Source organism: Staurois parvus, unplaced genomic scaffold (genome assembly GCF_062004578.1).
Source record: "Staurois parvus isolate SC_StPar_1 unplaced genomic scaffold, SC_StPar_1.0 ptg000594l, whole genome shotgun sequence".
Taxonomy (NCBI): Eukaryota; Metazoa; Chordata; class Amphibia; order Anura; family Ranidae; genus Staurois; species Staurois parvus.
In genome coordinates, this window is record NW_028318390.1 from 1,551,195 (window position 1) to 1,573,480 (window position 22,286).

The following is a 22,286-nucleotide window of genomic DNA, read 5'->3' on the forward strand; positions in this document are numbered from 1 at the left end:
ACACCATACAGCTCGATTGGCATTTGCCATTGAACACCAGAATTGGCAGATCCACCACTGGCGCCCTGTGCTTTTCACAGATGTGACAGACGTGAAAGGGTCTGGAGAAGCCATGGAGAATGTTATGCTGCCTGTAACATCATTCAGCATAACCGTTTTGCTGGTGGTTCAGTAATGGTCTAGGGAGGCATACCCACAGAGGGATGCACAGACCTCTACAGGCTAGAAAATGGCACCCTGACTGCCATTAGGTATCGGGATGAAATTCTTAGACCCATTGTCAGACCCTATGCTGGTGCAGTGCATTCTGGGTCCCTCTTGGTGCATGACAATGCCTGGCCATGCAAACTACTGAGTCCCATTTTGAGTTGCTGCAATGAAATTTCAGCAAAATGGACTAGCCTGCTGCATCATTTTTTCACTTTGATTTTCAAGGTGTCTTTGAATTCACTCCTCTGTAGGTTGATAATTTTCATTTCCATCAAACGATGGGGCACCCTTACGTTCCTAACACATTTTCCAGTCCATAGTAGATATCCAGCATGATATTTTTCCCCATTGAGATTTGATATGTTTTCAAAGTGTTGCTTTAAATTTTTTGAGCATTGTTTATAGCAGTTAGCAATCATTAAACGTGGTGGCTACATCAGTTTTCTTTCTGTAGGCTTTTTCCCTCTTTTTTCACCCTTCTGTATTAGAGTGCTTCCCAAGGAACACAGGACACTTTTGGACAACAGCATTGTCAGTCTGGGGGAAGGGGAGTGTTAGATGAACTAACAGACGTAGACATACTGACAAACTGAAGCGAAGCTCCACCTCACACTTTATAAGCAGTTACAGCAAACAGTTTGTTTTCCTTTTGAGATAAAGGAAACCCTGTCTGTATACCCTGTCTGTAGTAAATGGTTTGTTCCATCTCTGTAACTGCTACAGTGCATCTGCAAAAGAGCTTGATCTGTTGAAAAACAACAGACTTACTGACCAAATCACCAGGTGAAAATAAGGGAACGAAAGCCTAAAAAGAAATCTAATACAGCCTCCATATCTAAGAATGGGCAAGCTGCAATGTAATAAATATTTTCTTTGGGTTTAATATTTTAAAGTGTTTTTGGTTGATAAAATTACACTTCTTTTTACACATATTTGTGGTTTGAAAGGTTCACCCTAAGCACATATGACAGACGTGAAAGGGTCTGGAGAAGCTATGGAGAATGTTATGCTACCTGTAACATCATTCAGCATGACCGTTTTGGTTGATAAAGTGACACTTTTTTTACACATATATTTGTGGTTTGAAATTGTAATCATTTGCACAAGGCAGTTCATACTTTTAAAATTGTATTTATTTATTTGATAGTGCAACACTCTTCAACATACTGTATATACTTTTTTGTATGACCTATGTAATTTTTAGTGTTCGCAGCTTTTTGGGTATATTGGCATGCAGTGACTTTATAACCCATCATGCAAATCCTCTCAGTAAGGTGTATGGAATATTAGTTGGAGGAAGGCAGTGTGATTTGTTGGCAAGGCTATCTGTTTGGACAGTGGAAATACAGGAAAACCTCTGTAATTTTGGGGTATGACACGGGGGAAAATCCAGTGCTGGGGAAAATCCAGTGTCTGTATTGGGGTGAAATTTCACTAGTTGAGCATACTTTGATCAGCTACAATCAAAACTGAAGGCACTATCTCTCACTAAATAAACAAAAGTGCAGTTTAGGCTTTCATTCTGTCTAAATTATTAAGCAAGGCAATGTTTGTGCTGCAAATGTAATTTTTAACTGGAATTAGTTTACAAATTGTATAATTTTATTTTCACAGATAATTATGCAGCCAAAATGACTAATAGAGCCCACCTTCCCATTAATTAATCTTTATGAATTTTCTTCTTTAAAGAACAGAGATGGTACCATAGATTTCAGAGAATATATCATTGGGATCGCCATCCTTTGCAACCCTGCAAATTCTGAAGAGACTATTCAAATGGCATTTAAGGTAATAACATCATATTGTTATTAGAATATATCATATATTTCCTGCAGAATGACACAAAATGATCTGTTCACATCAGTCCATCTCCTTGATAAGCTCACAGGCTTGATAATCTTGTTGCAGTCATGTGGTAATCGACACTACAATCTTGGCAAAAAGGTTCTTAATTTATAACATTTTTGGATTGAAGGAGTGAACTAGAACACCCCAAAGAGACATATAGAAAGAAAAGGTAAACATACAAACTCCATGCAGATAGCATGCTTGGTATGTTGTAATTCTCCTTACAGATGTGTCTTGTCCAACAGTAACACCTTACTGGCAACGAATGGGTTAAATATATCCAAGTAAAAGTAACTTACACAAGGAGTTTTATTTAAGTTTTATTGTTTTTAGTTGATAAAGTGCAGCAAGTGTCAAAGTAAATTCTATAGTTGGTTAACTAGATATAATTTTCTTCTTAGGCTACTGATTGTAAAAAAAAATCATTTATTCATAGACAAATAGGAAGAATCATGATTTTGGACACCACAGAGAGCAACATAACGTACCCAAAATTCATAGTAATGAATTTTATCAAGTACACAAAATGCAAACAATTTCATCTAAGAAAATCACACCCATCCCCAACCTATTAAAAATGGAATATCATTGTTTGCCACATATACATACACCTATCCCCTCCAAATTCAGGCTGTGTAGCCTTCTTGCTAAACACTAAGTCCCATACCTAAGTGAATTTTATTTGATAATCACTCAGCTCTAAGCCAGTGACATGCATAATTGAAAAAGTTGCCTGTAATCAACAGCTCCAACTGCACTATACAGTATGCAAAGTTATCTGATCAAATATAGGCACAAAGAGCAATTGGCTGCAATAAATGCCAATTGTTTTCCAATATTAGCATTGTTACAAAAAACATTAATTCAGTATACCTGCATAGTCAAGAAGCAGCAGGGGGTATGCAAATGACAGATGCAGTTGGAATTAGAAGTGAAGATAGAGTATCCTATGAAATGCATCAATCCTACTCAGTCCAGCGTTTTTTGCATGGTAGGCCAAACGGGCTTGTATGATATGTGTACCCACAGAAGACGATTTCCACTTTAGTTCCCTGAAAAGGTGTGTATTCTGTCCATGCATGCCTAAACTCCTATACAAAGAAGAGCAGTGTTGCTTGCCAGAAGCTTTGTAGTCTATCATACAACCATCCCACATGGCTGAAAGGGTGGGTCGCATCTTGTGATAGTGATGCATTTTGTAATAGTTACATAGTTTGTATGGCTGAATAAGGACAAAAGTCCATCCAGTTCAACCATTAAAAAAAAAAGTTATAATCCTATACCCACAGTTGATCCAGAAGAAGACCCCCCCCAGCAAAGTATAATGCATTTTGCTCCTGCAGGGGAAACAATTCCTTCCTGATCCCCCGAGAGGCAATCGGATATTCCCTGGATCAACTTTACCTATAAATGTTAGTATCCAGTTATATTCTGTGTATCCAAGAAATAATCCAGGCCTTTTTTTTTAAAGAAAAATCCACTGAGCTGGCCAGAACCAACTCTTGAGGGAGTCTATTCCACATTTTCACAGCTCTTACTGTGAAGAAACCTTTCCGTGTTTGGAGATTAAATTTCTTTTCCTCCAGACGTAAAGAGTGACCCCTTGTCCTCTAAGATGACCTCATGAGCTCCTCCCTGCCTCTTATCAGTTTGGTTGCCCTTCCCTGTACTTTCTCCAGTTCCCCAATGTTCTTTTTGTGAATTGGTGCCCAAAACTGAACTGCATATTCCAAATGAGGTCTTACTAATGATTTGTACAGGGGTAAAATGATATCTCTCTCTCTGGAGTCTATACCTCTTTTAATACAAGAGAGGATTTTGCTCGCTTTAGAAACCGCAGCTTGGCATTGCATGCCATTATTAAGCTTGTGATCTACCGCACAACTGGCAATCAAAGTGTGACGAAGCTGAAAGCTGAAAATTGGCCTAAGTAGGAAGGGGGTAAAAGTGCCCGATAGGCAAGTGGTTAATCAGTTGCTTCAATACTTTGGTAAATGTGGTTTAGTTAGGACACTATTGAGCAACCTACAGTATATGGTTCTCATCTGTCAACATTCTCAAATGTATCTTTATTCAATATGATCACAGCAGCCGGGCAACAACTTCACAGCAGCCTATAGAAACCTCAGAAGATCTCAATAAAATAAAGGGGTGGGGAACTACATAGCAAATGAGGGCTTAATGTTGAGAAAATGTAAAGTAATGCACTTGGGGGCACAAAACATGAATGCAAATTACTTGCTAGGAGGAGAACTATTGGAGGATTTCAGGATGGAAAAATATCTGGGGTCCTATTAGATCACAGGCTCAGCAAAGGCTTGCAATGCCAAGCTGCAACAAACAGAATATTAGCAGGCATAAAAAGGGTATTTACTCAAGACCAGTTTTGGTCAGCAGTCCTCAGAAATGATGTGCTGGAACTGTATGAAGTCCACAAAAGAGTGACCAAGTTAAAAAGGGTATCTCTCTCTCTCTCTCTCTCTCTCTCTCTCTCTCTCTCTCCTTCTCTCTCTCTCTCTCTCCTTCTCTCTCTCTCTCTCTCCTCCTCTCTCTCTCTCCTTCTCTCTCCCTCTCCTTCTCTCTCTCTCTCCCTCTCTCTCTCTCTCCCTCTCTCTCTCCTTCTCGCTCTCTCCTTCTCTCTCACCTTCTCTCTCCTTCTCTCTCCTTATAGTGATTTTGGTGTAAAGTTATTCATTTTAGGGCCATTACACTGGACAAGGGGGCAGTGTTTGCATCTGGGGGAAAAAAGGTGTATTTTTCACATACATATAGTAAGAGCTGTGAAAACGTTAAACGAGCTACCTCAGGAAAAGTTGGATGCATTCTTACATGTGCAGAAAAAAAATGAATATTAACATGTATAAGTAAAAACACTCAAGTTGTCCAGGGGTAATTTGATTGCCTGTTGGAGAAAACTGAACCATGCTTTGTAAGGTTGTTTGCCTTCTGCTAAATAAACTGTGGGTATATTATTATTATTATTATTATACAGTATTTATATAGCGCTAAAAGGTTTGCTCAGCGCTGTACATTATAGTGGGGGACAGTACGTGAGACAATACAGTAACAATACAATACACGAGGGGGTCAAGGGCCCTGCTCTTTCGAGCTTACAATCTAGGAATATGCTCTGTTTATAGAGAATTTCTAATATTGGTTGACTCAGTGGACTTCATCTTTTTCCAACCTGACTATGTTACTATTTTACTATGTTACTATTGTTTACAGGATCACCCCCCTATAATTATGTTAAGGAGCCTACCTGTGTTGAATTAGGACTCAAAAGTTTCCATTGTATTGTAAATCCCAGAATTTAAAGTATTATTACCCCCCTGTCACGTCAAAGCCAATTTCAAAATCGGGTGACCTGCCGATTTCATTGCGATTTGCAAGACATCTGACACAGATGTCTATGCAAATCACCACAAAAGTAGTGCATGCACTACTTTAGAAATCGGTGCAGCTCCGACCAAGTTGGAAGCGCACCAACATCCCACCAGCTACTCACCTGTTTACCCATAACATATTTTAAGTGTTTACAGAAACACAAGGGGATTATCATACAGAAGATTTGTAGGACATATTTAAACACATTGCTAGTATTAATGCTTATATTACTAACAAAATAAAAATTTTGCATAGCTGTAGAACTAAAACTTCACCCAGTAAAGTGCGAATAGTAACAAGTGAATTCTGTACTCCAACTACTAATTGTGTTGTATACTATAAAAAAGCTCCCGTATCTGTAACATTAGCATTGTATCCAAAATTCATATAAAAGACACTGGGGTTTACTGGGGTCATACTGCCTCTGACTTTTAGCTCTGTGGGGTTTATTTACTAATAAACTAAGCTAGAGAGTGCAAAATCAGGCTCACTTCTGCATAGAAACCAATCAGCTTCCAGGTTTTATCGCCAAAGCTTAATTGAACAAGCTGAGGTTAGAAGCTGATTGGTTTCTATGCAGAAGTGAGCTTAAAGTGGAGTTCCACTCACAATATAAAAAAATAAAAGTCTGCAGCTACAAAAACTGTGAAGTGAAAAAATGCTGCGCTACATGAAACAATGGTACAAACCATTATATATCCAAAAAACAAAGTGAAGAAATAAATATATGTTAGAAAAAAAAAATAGTAGAAGAAATAATAATATTGAAATAAAAATATAAATGTATGAATATATATATATATATAAACAATATACATAAAAAAAAAACCACACAAAAAAAAATAAAGAATATTTTAAAGTATGAATCAAATAAAGGTCATTCAAAAAATCAAGTTCAATCAATAAAGTGTTCATTCAGTGAACCCTCCTTTGGATAACGAAAAAGATGTGCATCTGTCATCAATTCCTGTACAAAGACATCCTCCACCATATATTTGCTCACCTCACGCAGTGTAACCTCACATTATACAATGTTATGGTCTAACTGCACTTTTGGTCCCATATGGACTCAGAAGATCAGCTTGCTGAATGAAGACTCCAAAGTAAGCTCCCTCCTGATAAGCGTCTTTGTATCAGCCGTATTCCTCATTAAAAAGAACTCAACATAGTGCTTTATCCTTTTAAACTTTTATTCATCAATTAAAACATATGAAATACACTCATGTTCCAGAGATGTATTTAGCACCATGTATGATGAAGATCCAGTGATGTACTGATTAAACACAAGATGACAGTATAATGTGAGGTCACACTGCATAAGGTGAGCAGATAGAGGATGTCCTTGCATGGGAATTGATGACAGATGCACATATTTTTTCGTTATCCAAAGGAGGGTTCACTGAATGAACACTTTATTGATTGAACTTGATTTTTTGAATGACCTTTATTTGATTCATACTTAAAATATACTTTATTTTTTTTGTGTGGTTTATATATATATATATATATATATATATATATATATATATATTCATATATTTTTATTTCAATATTAATATTTTTTCTACCATTTTTTCTTTTAATATATATTTATTTCTTCACTTTGTTTTTTGGATATATAATGGTTTGTACCATTGTTTCATTTAGCGCAGCATTTTTTCACTTCACAGTATGATTGTATAATTTGCCCCGCTGAGACATTGGTTGTGTGCACTAGCGGCTACAGCATTTAATTGTGATTTTTTGTTTTATTTTTTGTTTTTATTTCACAATCGTTAGTGCTTGAGTTATTCAATTATTTTAGCTACAGTAGCTGCTGACTTTTAAAAAACAGCCACTCACCTGTCCCACGATCCCAGGGTATCCTCCCCGCAGCCCATTTCACCAGCTGTCTGGTGTTCCAGGTGCCAGCATCTTTAGTGTGGGCACCCGGATGTGACAGCTTGAGGCTTCGCCACTGGGTGCCCACTGCACATGAATCGCCCTGTATTCTTCTGGGACCTGTCACATGTTCCAGAAGACTACGGGGAGGGAGGGTAGGAGGACAACTTCCGCCTAGGCGATCGCAGCAGAAGTGGGAGCGGGTACCTGTCAATTTCAGGTACCCGATCCCGCTCCTGCTCCCCAAAGGTGCCAATCCTTAATGGGGAGTGGCACCACACAGAGCTAAAAGTTAGAGGCAGTATGAATGTCAGTGCTCAATAAAGGGCTTTTGGGAAGGGAATCCACCATCTGCAGTTGACTGATACTAGATCTTTCACCTTTCAACATCCCTAGAGTATTCACAAGGTGTAGGCTATATTATTTGTGATCCTGTACTTCTGGGTTGCCACTGTGATAATATTAATCCTGAGATGCTGTGTTTGGGAGTCCATAAAAGGGCACTTTTGAGCAGCCTTTCCTCCCAGTATTAATTGTCATGTACCTGGTGGAGATCGAGCTAGAGAGGGGGCTTCTCTTGCACCTCTTGTCCTCTTGGTAGTGATGACAGGGAGTGTGGGGACACAAAGTGGCATAAGGCCAATGTAGCAGGTAGCGCCAGCTGGGGTTTGCAGGAAGCAGATGACTGTAGACAACAGGCAGGAATTAAGAACTGGAACAGTGAGGTACAGGAACATCAGGCAGAGACAGAGTTAGGATACGAGCCGCGATCGGTACACAGCCAGGCAGTGAAGTACAGGAACATCAGGCAGAGATGGAGTTAGGATACAAGGCAGGATCGGTACACAGCCAGGCAGTGAGGTACAGGAATGCAAGACAGGAGCAGAGTCAGAATGCAAGCCAAGATCACAAAAGGCAGGCAGAAATCCAAGGACAGGTCAGGGACAAGCCGAGTCATGCTCAAATAAGCAGGTATAGCAGGTCAAGGCTGAAGACCACTCAGCAATCCATCCATGTCAGAGTGTAGTTTAAACAGGCCATTTGGCGCCAGTGCTTATACATGTGCGCACGCGCATATGGGTTCTGCACAAGCTATAATGTTTCCACGAGTGGTAAAATACCTGTTATTTGTATTGAGCTTTTGCTCAGAATTATGAGCATGCACATAAGTATGAGCATGTGCCAGCCTTCCTACATGTACTGAGGTTATCTTAAAATAATGCTCTATGGCCAGGATTCATACATGCAATAAGACCAAATGCTCTTGTAATCTGTGAAGAGGAAATAGTTGGATGCTGACCAAAGAGGGTGTTAAAGCCGTTTGGGCACAAGGAACTTTGTGTGATCTTTCTCTGTTTATCGATGATTGCATAGCATTTAAGTGGATAATGCATATCTAATGTGGGTTGAAATCTACAGAGATTTTATGCTGTTCTTTGCTGTGCAGTATGATATGCTTTACGTTATTGATATTGCTCTGGGACATGAATTATATTATTTGAGCAATCTGTATAGACTTGCAATGCCATGCAAGGTTTCCTAAATGGGGCATGCCATACGCAATTTGACAAATTAATTTGCTTTATTTATCTAGGATATTTGCACATATATGAGCGAGGGTGTTTTTATGTTCTTTTAAAAATGTATCAGTAAAATGTTTTTATTTATATATCTTTCTCCAACTTTGCTATTTTACTTTCCTTGATGTTTAAGGTGGGGCAATTTATTTTAGTAATCCCAAAGTGTGGTTAGAACTGTTTTCTTTGTGGATGGTTGCCTGAGAGATTACACCTATTTTTTCAAATTTTTTTAAACTCAATTTAAAGTTTTTCTTTGAGTATTCAAATTCATGATTTTTCAGTTGTTAACTGAAATTAATCCTATGCAGTGCCAGGACAAGCTCTTCCAGTTTTCATTCAAATATATCCAACTCCATAGTCCCCATTTCCTGGGGCATGCCCAATCTTATCCTACACCTGGATCCCATTCACAGCTTCACTGCACTTGTCTCAGCATCACTCTACAGCTTTAGGTCTGCAAATCAGCATCTCAGGTGGAACCAGAAGGGCTCAGTGATATCGCGGGACCTTTTTGCTGGCCTCCTTGCTATAGTGGTGATTTTGTATAGACCAGTCAGAGGCAACACAAAAGACAAGGAGCATTTCTAGGATTGTCAAGACCTGAGACACCATGGGACACACCAACGAATAATTCTCTGAATGGTGGGCAAGGCTAGATTTAGCAATGATTTAGAAGAAATAAGTTAGAGTCTAAGCCTACTGGTTATATACACTGCAGACATACGCCACAGTCGTTGCACCCACAAAATATGCCTTAACCCTTTCACTGCCAGGTCCTGCTCTCCACTTTTAAACTCATCCGACTGAACCATTTTTGCAATTTTTCCATTGCTATAAATAAACATATTTCTGTATAAATATGGAGGTTTTCATTTTTCACTTACAGCTTTCAGGGATTGTAAAAGACCCCCCCCCCTCCCCCAAACCATACGTTTTGTGAAAGCACATGACCAGCAGAATAAATAGAAGATGCTACTGATTTTTTAGGCCCCACAGTAGTTACGCAATGCAAATGTTTAGCAAATCTCTGTTTTAACTAAAAAACCACTAAAATCCTTATTAGCATAAGCTAATACCTTCGCATATAGTTGTGTCTGTTTTTTTTTTTATTGTAGATTTTTTTATTAACATCACACACCAATTATAAAAGTACAAAGATACAGAATTAACATATATGTGGACATTATACATAGTAAAGAGTTAACAGACAGCATGGTGAGACTGCATATTTTAACATCATATGATAACATAGACCTGCAAAGGAACTATGTGTAGAACAAGGTAGCAGGTTAGTAAATGTCAGGGGTAGATGAGGAAACACTACCAAAGGGGGATTGATCCCACATTTCCCAAGTTACCGTAAAGTGGCCTTGGTAATCGCCAGTTAAAGCTGTAAGATATTCCATATCTCTAATTTCAGTTGCAATAGGCGGTTTAATGCAATAAATAATTTGCGCTAGTAAATGTATATAAATATATAAAAAAATATAAAAATCATAAGTCCAAAAAAATATATATGCCAATACCACAAAAAAAGTGCAAAAAAACTTTTAAAGTGCAAAAAACTTTTGTGCAAAAAAATGTCTAAATATGAAAAATTTCACCAAAAAAACCTTGATAATATGATGGCAGATCATCCATAGATATATTTTCAGAAACGAAACTCTGCAACACACCAATCCTCATAGATCAAATAACAGGATGAAAGAAACTTTGCAATTAATCGGAAATCCACTTCTCCAGAAGAAAGAGACCACCTTCAATTGTATCCATGGGGGGAAATGCCAGACACTCGAGAGAAACAGAAAGACTTCATGGTGCAATATTATAAAAGCCAATTCCTTTATTAGGTACTCATTGCACTTACTCAAGAGGTGTCCCAGCCGACACCAGCATCAACAGCATGACAGCCATCACCTAAAACGAGCCTAGCTACTCAGCACATGCGCAGTAGCTGGCAGCCAAAAACGTAATGACGTCACATCAATCAAGCGGTTTAGCATAGGAATATCTACTGACTTCCAAAATCTTGGTATCAATCTTCTATCAGTATATGAACCCCCAGCTTTTTGGAGTGTTTAGAAACCCCTTTAAATGGGAGACCTAGAAGGTAAGGGAGCGGATTCAATGGGAGAGCTACATTTAAGACCCGTTCCAAGACATCTTTGACCATGGTCCAAAACTCTGGATCTGAGGGCATAGCCAAAATATATGTACCATTGAACCCGTTTCACCCTTGACATCTCCAACATCTCTCAGACACAGTCAAATTTATAGCATGCAGAACAACTGGGCTTTTATACCAGTGCATCAATATTTTAAATAGGTTCTCTCTATAGGTGACACATCGGGAAGTTTTAGTAGCCGACTCCCAAATCATCTGCCAGCATTTTAAAGATATTGGACGTCAAAGGGCTCCCTCCCAGTTACTCATATAATGATGGGGACATTCTTCTAGAGGATCACTATTATGGAGAAATTTATACAGTGAAGATATAAGTCTGTAGGGCGATTCAGTGTTAAAGAAGAACTCAGGGCTTGGAAAAAGTGACGGAATTGGAGGTAGGTGTAATAGGCTTGTGAGGGTATAGAGGATTTCCACGCCCTGATCTCCTCAAACGATCTGATCTTGTGAGTAGCTGGATTGGTTAAATGGCGAAGTTGGAACAACCCATTAATTGCCCACAAATTGATTTGAGTATAAGATAAACTATTAGGGATATCAGGGTTATATAAAATATTAATCAGAGGAGAACATGTGGACAGCAGCATATGAGATTTTATACAGGTCGACCAGACCTTAAGGGTAAATTTCATAGAGTTGAGTAAAGGGGGGAGGGAGATTAGAAGCGATGTGGATTTCAAGGGGCATAGTAATGAGTAGGTATGAACAGGATATAAATGGTTTAATTCTATTTCCGACCATCTGCTATGGGGAATCTGGGAGAACTAGGCCAATGTGTGTCGTAGGTGAGTTGCCCAATAGTATTTCATTATGTCCGGAGCCCCCAGGCCCCCTCTAATTTTCAGGGATAAAAGTACCGTTTTTGCTCTTCTGGGCTTTTTGGCTTGCCAAATAAATCTAAGGAACAAGCGTTGTAGGGTCCGTAATTGAGACTGTGGGACTGTGACTGGGAGTGTCTCAAAGAGATAGAGCATCTTTGGTAGAATCCAGGGGAGGATAGTTAGCTTTATACAAAAGTGAATATTTCAAAGTTACACGAGTCCCCAGATATTTAATAGAGTTGGAACACCAGTGATATGAGTAATTTTGTTGCAAGAGCTGGAGATCCTGGATAGGGATGTGGAGAGGCAAAGCCTCTGTCTTTGAAGTATTTATTTTGTAACCAGAGAGGTCACCAAAGAGTTGTAAAAGTTTATGTAGTACAGGCAAAGAAAAGTGGGGTTTAGTGATTGTTAATAAAACATCATCCACAAACAGTGATAACATATACTTTCTTCCCGACATTCACTCCTGATACGTCGAGATGCATTCTAATTGCCATTGCTAAAGGCTCGAGGCACAAAACAAATAGCAGTGGAGACAAGGGGCATCCCTGTCTAGTATTGTTAAACATAGGAAAAGTGTCTGACATGGCATAAGGGAGTTTGACATGTGCAGTAGGTGAGGAATATAGTAACAAAGATAGAAGAACTCAGTGAGCGCTCACAATATATTCATAAAAGCAGCTAAGCACAGTAAAGGAAACCATAAACCTTTCAGGAGACATGTATATAGAATAAGTGCAGCACTAAAAATAATCCGGACAGATTTATGGTAGCAATGTTCATAAATGGGTAGTTAGTCCACAATATAAGAGCTCAAAGGTGATATATTAATTCCACGGTCGTAGTTCGAATAAGACTCGGTGAGGGGCAGGGTATGTATAAAATGCACACTCACCGGAAGCGCAAAGAAAATGCGCAATGTATCAGCAAAATGGAGGTCTGCCAGGGGGTCCTTTCCAGGATACGACTGGAGCCAGTCCAGGATAGATGGGCATCGTCTAGGTAGATGTTCTCAAAACCGGAGATCCACTTTAAGGACACGGGTGCAGCCTCTTCAGTACCGTGGAATAGTCACCAGGGGGAGCTCTGGGGGATTAAATGCTCAAAGCAGAGCAACAGATGGAAATACCCATAGTGTAGTATTGTCAGAAAAATTTAATGAAGGAAGTTATGCAGCAGCAAACATATATAGAAATCCTCATACATGTGAATGCTGAATATGTGCCAAAGGCTGTATCAAAGTAGTAGGCAGGAATATTGCAGCAACAAGTTGTTATGAGCACTAACCAGCTGGTGATCAAATGTGGCCACCGGATCTCCGTGACCCGGTGGCGTGACGTCAAAGCTTGCAGGCTCCTCCAAGACGCGTTTCGTACACTAGTACTTCTTCAGAAGGGGTGTGCCATGCAGCTAGACGTATTGTGTGCTATTTATACTGTATAATGGCATTTTGCCTATTAACGGCCGCCATCTTGCCGAAGACCAGCACGTACCGCGCATGCGCAGAATGGCCACCACAGGACAAACTGCGCATGCACGAGTCGGCCGCCGCCATTTTGCCATGGTCTAGAGACTGTATTGCTATGTGCTATGCTGGTGAATGCACATAGCTAGATACAAAACACTGACAGTTTGCAGAACGAGACTACAGGCTGCATAAACACAGAGTATGAGATAATACACAGATGATGGATCATACTAATCATACAGGACAATGTGTTTACTGCAAAAAAAGGGGGGGCAAAAGGCAAATTGTAGTAAAGCCTTCAGCTAGAGTTGTATAAAAATCACTTTATTAAAATAGGTGCAGGACCAAATGAGGGTCCTGAGTACAAAGTAAATAAAAAATATTAAATAAAAATGCCTAGACCTATATCAGTGCAACAGTAGTATATAAATGCATCAAGAATATATTAGTAAACAGTATTGGCTAAAAATAGTAAGCGCCACCTGTTGCTGCCTGTAAACAGGTAGCGGCAAATATATTATGAGTAATTATAAATAAAAATAAAGATAATTATCAATAATGAAAGGAGGGGAAAATGTCAAATGACATGCAAATCCAAAGGCCCAAGCAAAGGAGCATAAGGACGTATAGATCCAATAGAATCATAGAGACCAATGGATCAAAAATGAGGTCCTAAGATACATTATATAAAATGTATAAAATTGGGGTGTCCAATGGCACAAAGGCTTGGCTTATCCATATAGTAAAGATAGAATAGGATTGACCTAAATAGGGTCATCAAAGTGCAAAAATGCCAAATTGGAGTCCTCGAAAATATGTCAAATGTACATCTGAAGTCAATACTAATATAACATGAGACAACAAGGTGTATAATGTACCCTTAAATATTATATTATCATTCTTCTTCTTCTTCTTTTCATTCTTCTTCTTCTTCTTTTCATTCTTCTTTTCATTCTTCTTCTCATTCTTCTTTTCATTCTTCTTCTTCTTTTCACTCTTCTTTTCATTCTTCTTCTTCTTCTTCTTTTCATTCTTCTTCTTCTTCTTTTCATTCTTCTTCTTCTTCTTTTCATTCTTCTTTTCATTCTTCTTCTTTTCATTCTTCTTCTTCTTCTTTTCATTCTTCTTTTCATTCTTCTTCTTCTTCTTTTCATTCTTCTTCTTCTTCTATTCATTCTTCTTTTCATTCTTCTTCTTCTTCTTCTTCTTCTTTTCATTCTTCTTCTTCTTCTTTTCATTCTTCTTTTCATTCTACTTCTTCTTCTTTTCATTCTTCTTCTTCTTTTCATTCTTCTTCTTCTTCTTTTCATTCTTCTTTTCATTCTTCTTCTTCTTCTTTTCATTCTTCTTCTTTTCATTCTTCTTCTTCTTCTTTTCATTCTTCTTCTATTCATTCTTCTTTTCATTATTCTTCTTCTTCTTCTTTTCATTCTTCTTCTTCTTCTTCTTTTCATTCTTCTTTTCATTCTACTTCTTCTTCTTTTCATTCTTCTTCTTCTTCTTTTCATTCTTCTTCTTCTTCTTTTCATTCTTCTTTTCATTCTTCTTCTTCTTCTTTTCATTCTTCTTCTTCTTCTTTTCATTCTTCTTTTCATTCTTCTTCTTTTCATTCTTCTTTTCATTCTTCTTCTTCTTTTCATTCTTCCTCTTCTTCTTTTCATTCTTCTTCTTCTTCTTTTCATTCTTCTTTTCATTCTTCTTCTTCTTCTTTTCATTCTTCTTCTTCTTCTTTTCATTCTTCTTTTCATTCTTCTTCTTCTTCTTTTCATTCTTCTTCTTCTTTTCATTCTTCTTTTCATTCTTCTTCTTCTTCTTCTTCTTTTCATTCTTCTTCTTCTTCTTTTCATTCTCCTTCTTCTTCTTTTCATTCTTCTTTTCATTCTTCTTCTTCTTCTTTTCATTCTTCTTCTTCTTCTTTTCATTCTTCTTCTTCTTTTCATTCTTCTTCTTCTTTTCATTCTTCTTTTCATTCTTCTTCTTCTTTTCATTCTTCTACTTCTTTTCATTCTTCTTCTTTTCATTCTTCTTTTCATTCTTCTTCTTCTTTTCATTCTTCTTCTTCTTTTCATTCTTCTTTTCATTCTTCTTCTTCTTCTTTTCATTCTTCTTCTTTTCATTCTTCTTCTTTTCATTCTTCTTCTTCTTCTTTTCATTCTTCTTCTTCTTCTTTTCATTCTTCTTTTCATTATTCTTCTTCTTCTTCTTTTCATTCTTCTTCTTCTTCTTTTCATTCTTCTTCTTCTTCTTTTCATTCTTCTTTTCATTCTTCTTCTCATTCTTCTTTTCATTCTTCTTCTTTTCACTCTTCTTTTCATTCTTCTTCTTCTTCTTTTCATTCTTCTTCTTCTTCTTTTCATTCTTCTTTTCATTCTTCTTCTTCTTCTTTTCATTCTTCTTCTTCTTCTTTTCATTCTTCTTTTCATTCTACTTCTTCTTTTCATTCTTCCTCTTCTTCTTTTCATTCTTCTTTTCATTCTACTTCTTCTTCTTTTCATTCTTCTTCTTCTTCTTTTCATTCTTCTTTTCATTCTACTTCTTCTTCTTTTCATTCTTCTTCTTCTTTTCATTCTTCTTCTTTTCATTCTTCTTCTTCTTCTTTTCATTCTTCTTTTCATTCTTCTTCTTCTTTTCATTCTTCTTCTTCTTCTTTTCATTCTTCTTTTCATTCTTCTTCTTCTTCTTTTCATTCTTCTTTTCATTCTTCTTCTTCTTCTTTTCATTCTTCTTTTCATTCTTCTTCTTCTTCTTTTCATTCTTCTTCTTCTTCTTTTCATTCTTTTTTTCATTCTTCTTCTTCTTCTTTTCATTCTTCTTTTCATTCTTCTTCTTCTTCTTTTCATTCTTCTTCTTCTTCTTTTTTTCATTCTTCTTTTCATTCCCCTTCTTCTTCTTTTCATTCTTCTTCTTCTTTTCATTCTTCTTCTTTTCATTCTTCTTCTTCTTTTCATTCTTCTTATTCTTCTTTTCATTCTTCTTTTCATTCTTCTTTTCATTCTTCTTCTTCTTTTCATTCTTCTTCTTCTTCTTCTTTTCATTCTTCTTTTCATTCTTCTTCCTCTTCTTTTCATTCTTCTTCTTCTTCTTCTTTTCATCTTTTCATTCTTCTTCTTCTTCTTTTCATTTTTCTTCTTCTTCTTTTCATTCTTCTTTTCATTCTTCTTCTTCTTCTTTTCATTCTTCTTCTTCTTCTTTTCATTTTTCTTTTCATTCTTCTTCTTTTCATTCTTCTTCTTTTCATTCTTCTTTTCATTCTTCTTCTCATTCTTCTTTTCATTCTTCTTCTTCTTCTTCTTCTTTTCATTCTTCTTCTTCTTTTCATTTTTCTTCTTCTTCTTCTTTTCATTCTTCTTCTTCTTTTCATTCTTCTTTTCATTCTTCTTCTTCTTCTTCTTTTCATTCTTCTTCTTCTTCTTCTTTTCATTCTTCTTCTTCTTCTTTTCATTCTTCTTCTTTTCATTCTTCTTCTTCTTCTTCTTTTCATTCTTCTTCTTCTTCTTCTTTTCATTCTTCTTCTTTTTCTTTTCATTCTTCTTTTCATTCTTCTTCTTCTTCTTCTTCTTCTTTTCATTCTTCTTCTTCTTCTTCTTTTCATTCTTCTTTTCATTCTTCTTTTCATTCTTCTTCTTCTTCTTTTCATTCTTCTTTTCATTCTTCTTCTTTTCATTCTTCTTTTCATTCTTCTTCTTCTTCTTTTCATTCTTCTTTTCATTCTTCTCATTCTTCTTTTCATTCTTCTTTTCATTCTTTTCATTCTTCTTTTCATTCTTCTTTTCATTCTTTTCATTCTTCTTTTCATTCTTCTTCTTCTTTTCATTCTTCTTCTTCTTCTTTTCATTCTTCTTTTCATTCTTCTTCTTCTTCTTTTCATTCTTCTTCTTCTTTTCATTCTTCTTTTCATTCTTCTTTTCATTCTTCTTCTTCTTCTTTTCATTCTTCTTCTTTTCATTCTTCTTCTTCTTCTTCTTTTCATTCTTCTTTTCATTCTTCTTCTTCTTCTTTTCATTCTTCTTTTCATTCTTCTTCTTCTTCTTCTTTTCATTCTTCTTTTCATTCTTCTTCTTCTTCTTCTTTTCATTCTTCTTCTTCTTCTTCTTTTCATTCTTCTTCTTCTTTTCATTCTTCTTCTTCTTCTTTTCATTCTTCTTTTCATTCTTCTTCTTTTCATTCTTCTTCTTCTTCTTTTCATTCTTCTTCTTCTTCTTTTCATTCTTCTTTTCATTCTTCTTCTTCTTCTTTTCATTCTTCTTTTCATTCTTCTTCTTCTTCTTTTCATTCTTCTTCTTCTTCTTTTCATTCTTCTTTTCATTCTTCTTCTCATTCTTCTTTTCATTCTTCTTCTTCTTCTTTTCATTCTTCTTCTTCTTCTTCTTTTCATTCTTCTTCTTCTTTTCATTCTTCTTTTCATTCTTCTTCTTCTTCTTCTTTTCATTCTTCTTCTTCTTTTCATTCTTCTTTTCATTCTTCTTCTTCTTCTTTTCATTCTTCTTCTCATTCTTCTTCTTCTTCTTTTCATTCTTCTTTTCATTCTTCTTCTTCTTCTTTTCATTCTTCTTCTTCTTCTTTTCATTTTTCTTTTCATTCTTCTTCTTCTTTTCATTCTTCTTCTTCTTCTTCTTTTCATTCTTCTTTTCATTCTTCTTCTCATTCTTCTTTTCATTCTTCTTCTTCTTCTTCTTTTCATTCTTCTTTTCATTCTTCTTCTTCTTTTCATTCTTCTTCTTCTTCTTTTCATTCTTCTTCTTCTTCTTTTCATTCTTCTTTTCATTCTTCTTCTTCTTCTTTTCATTCTTCTTCTTCTTTTCATTCTTCTTTTCATTCTTCTTCTTTTCATTCTTCTTCTTCTTCTTTTCATTCTTCTTCTTTTCATTCTTCTTTTCATTCTTCTTTTCATTCTTCTTCTTTTCATTCTTCTTCTTCTTCTTCTTCTTTTCATTCTTCTTTTCATTCTTCTTCTTCTTTTCATTCTTCTTCTTCTTCTTTTCATTCTTCTTTTCATTCTTCTTCTTCTTTTCATTCTTCTTCTTTTCATTCTTCTTTTCATTCTTCTTCTTCTTCTTTTCATTCTTCTTCTTCTTCTTTTCATTCTTCTTTTCATTCTTCTTCTTCTTTTCATTCTTCTTCTTCTTCTTTTCATTCTTCTTTTCATTCTTCTTCTTCTTTTCATTCTTCTTCTTTTCATTCTTCTTCTTCTTCTTTTCATTCTTCTTCTTCTTCTTCTTATTCTTCTTTTCATTCTTCTTCTTCTTCTTCTTTTCATTCTTCTTCTTCTTCTTCTTTTCATTCTTCTTTTCATTCTTCTTCTTCTTCTTTTCATTCTTCTTTTCATTCTTCTTTTCATTCTTTTCATTCTTCTTTTCATTCTTCTTCTTCTTTTCATTCTTCTTCTTCTTTTCATTCTTCTTTTCATTCTTTTCATTCTTCTTTTCATTCTTCTTCTTCTTTTCATTCTTCTACTTCTTTTCATTCTTCTTCTTCTTCTTCTTTTCATTCTTCTTTTCATTCTTCTTCTTCTTCTTTTCATTCTTCTTCTTCTTCTTCTTTTCATTCTTCTTTTCATTCTTCTCATTCTTCTTTTCATTCTTCTTTTCATTTTTCTTCTCATTCTTCTTTTCATTCTTCTTCTTCTTCTTCTTTTCATTCTTCTTCTTCTTCTTTTCATTCTTCTTCTTCTTCTTTTCATTCTTCTTTTCATTCTTCTTCCTCTTCTTTTCATTCTTCTTTTCATTCTTCTTCTTCTTCTTCGTCGTGCCCCGTGACTGCCCAAATGAGTGAAGTGTGCGGTGATTCTAAGATCGACGGCACTCATCTGCATGTCATACTGACTGACAGTATTATTTCTCTTCCCCAGCAGACTCCAAGGGCATTTAAATTAAAGGTACAGTGTTCTGCACTAATATCAAGGCTCTCTGAAGCCTAGAAACCCTTTAAATAAGTTAAATTCGCGGCGAATAAATTTGCATCGAATCAAATTTCTCCCGCAAATTCGGCGAATCAGCCGAATCGAATTTTTGAATAATTCGCTCATCTCTAATCTAGACTTAACAGCAAAGCAGGAGAATGTGAGGTATTAAGTATGTTGATTAACCATTTGCCGCCCGGCCAATGGCCGTTTGGTGGCTTGAAAGTTGCTTCTCCACTCCGGGTGCACGCCATTTGGCGTGCTCCCGTACATGCACCGTTTGCGCTAATGCAGAGCGGCGCAGCGGCTCGATCTGTCACCTGGCGTGTACCTCGGACACGGCCGATGACAGATCCGAGTACCGGCTCCGTTGCAGGTACCATGTGACCTGCTGTGACCAATCACAGCAGGTCACATGACAGTTGTATACAATGGATGGCTTCATTCATGATGCCATCCATTGTATACTAGTGCCTAGCTGTGAATGGTCACAGCTAATCACATGCACATGTCATGTGATTAGCTGTGACCAAATCACAGCTAAGCACAAAAAAAAAAAAAAGCTGAATGAATCCATTTCATTCAGGTAAATGCTTGCTTATAGCAAAGTATTTCTTTGCTATAAGCAAATTGTGTAAAAAAAAAAAAAAAAAATACTGATCACTTCCCCAAAGTAGTACAATGTCACTATGGTAACATTGTACTACTTTGGTCATAGTAAAATATGAAAAAAAAATGTTAAAAAAAAAATAAAAAAGTAATAAAAAATTAAAAAAAATAAAAAAAAATTAAAAAAAAATATATATATTTTTTTTTCATACTGTCACTAGTCAGTGTCCCTGTTCACCGCCATGCCAGTTATATGATGATGCTGTACTGCACTGGTGACAGTATGTAAAAAAAAAATAGTGAAAATAATTTTTTTAATTTTTTCATTTTCCGAACAATTATGACAAAAAAAATACAACTTCAAAAAACTCACCATGCCTCTTATGAAGTACGTCGGACTGTCTACTCTGCAAAAAGGGGTCATTTGGGGGATATCTGTACTATTCTGACATTCTTAGACCTCAAGAAATTAGATTGGCCGTCAGTACTTCAGGATTGATCAATAATCAGATCTATACCATAGTTTGTGAACTCTATAACTTTCCTACAAACTAAATAATACATCCTAATTTGGGTTATTTTCACCAAAGACATGTAGCAGAATACATCTCGGCCTAAATTTATGAAGAACAATTATTTATTTGTAAATTTTTATAACGGAAACAAAGAAAAACGTGTATTTTTTCAACATTTTTGGCCTTTTTTTGTTAATTTAGCAAAAAATAAAAACCCCAGCGGTGATTAAGTACCACCAAAAGAAAGCTCTAGTTGTGTGAAGAAAATGATAAAATTTTAGTTTGGGTACAGTGTTGTATGACTGCGCAATTGTCATTCAAAGTGTGAGAGCGCTGAAACGTGAAAAATGGCCTGGGCAGGAAGGTGTAAAATTGCACGGTATTGAAATGGTTAAATTCACTGTTCGTCTTGTATTATCACCCGCCTGTCTGGCCATAATAAACCCCTCTTGATCCTTATGTATGAGTTTAGGCTGTAAGGGAGCTAGTCGATATGCTAAAAGTTTCGTAAAAATGTTATATTCCGTGTTGAGTAGGGCTATGGGTCTGTAATTAGCTGGGGTATCTGGATTTTTACCTGGTTTGGGAATGACTGTGATATAAGAATGTTGGAAGTGTGGATGAGGTGCTTCCCCATTCATCAGAGAAGAATAAATCCAGCAGAGCGGGGCCTAATTCAGCAATAAACTGTTTGTAGTAAGCATAAGAAAAGCTATCAGGACCAGGTCATTTTTGTGTCGGAAGATCCTTGACAACTTTACATAATTCTTCAATGACAATAGGTGCATTTAAAGTAAGCCTATCCTCTTGTTTAAGGTTAGGGAGGCGAAGAGCGGACATGAAAATATCAAATGATTCCTTATTAAACACCCGATGTAAGTCTGGGGCAATTATAAAGCTTGCAGTAAAAATCACCAAATAACTTGGCTATCCTTTGAAGACAATATGTGGGGGTGCCGTCTACATGAAATAAGAATTCAGAAGAGGCACTAGATGAGTTTGCCCTCAGTTTGTTGACTAAAACTCTGTGTGGTTTATTAGCATACTGGTAGAATTTTTGTTTCATCTACCGCAGAATTTGCTTCTAGTACTTTCAGTTGATTTTTAAGTTGTATTACTAACCTAAGTCTAGCGGTAGATGGCAATTCTACAAGGTTTTTTTTCTGCCGGTAATAATTGTTGCATTAGTTCCCTTTTCAGAAGGACTGAGTTTTTCTTGAGACGGGAGCTTTCTGCTATGAAGCAACCTCTGGTGGGAAGCCTTATGGGCTTCCCACAAAGTTGAGTAATTAGATACAAAACCAGCATTAAGGTAAAAAAACTCACGCAATGCCGCTGATATAGCAGCTTTGATGTTTGCATGACGCAGGAGAGTGTAATTCAAACGCCAATGGCATGTGCGGGAGTTTGTTTGATTTATAAGTAAATCCAAAGCCACAAAAGAGTTATCAGACCAGGAACTGTTTATAATAGCAGAGTCTACCATCTGTTTAAGCAGAGGATAGGACATAAAAAAAAAATCAAGTCTGGTATATATGTTGTGTACAGGGGAGAAGAACAAAAAATTTTGGTATCTGGGTGTTGCACTCGCCAAACATCAAACAATCTGTGTCCTCTGATCCATTGCTGAAAAAAAGTGGATTGTTTAATGTCTTGGAAATTCGCTTTAACGAATTTCTCCTTACCGTGAGTACTCGCAGTTGGATGCGCAGAAATCCCCCATAAAGCTGTGAGAATCTTGCTTACCACGACTGTAGCTAAACTACACGATTCCTGCCCATCCAACTACTTTTAGCTTCTGTTGAAATGTGGGGATGATGGAGCTCCGTTACCCTAGAATGATCAAACGACACTCTCAGGATGATGGTTGAATTCACATA

The 22,286-nt window shown here is 36.5% G+C and overlaps 1 protein-coding gene across 2 annotated transcripts in view; it reads left to right on the top strand.

Moving 5' to 3' along the window:
- Nucleotides 1-22,286, top strand: part of LPCAT2 (lysophosphatidylcholine acyltransferase 2) — a 428,744-nt gene that overhangs the window by 346,999 nt on the left and 59,459 nt on the right. For both annotated transcript variants that reach the window (XM_089692556.1, XM_089692557.1), the window contains exon 13: nt 1,900-1,998. In XM_089692556.1, coding sequence (XP_089548682.1) covers nt 1,900-1,998 — 99 coding nt within the window. The remainder of the gene's footprint in view (nt 1-1,899; nt 1,999-22,286) is intronic.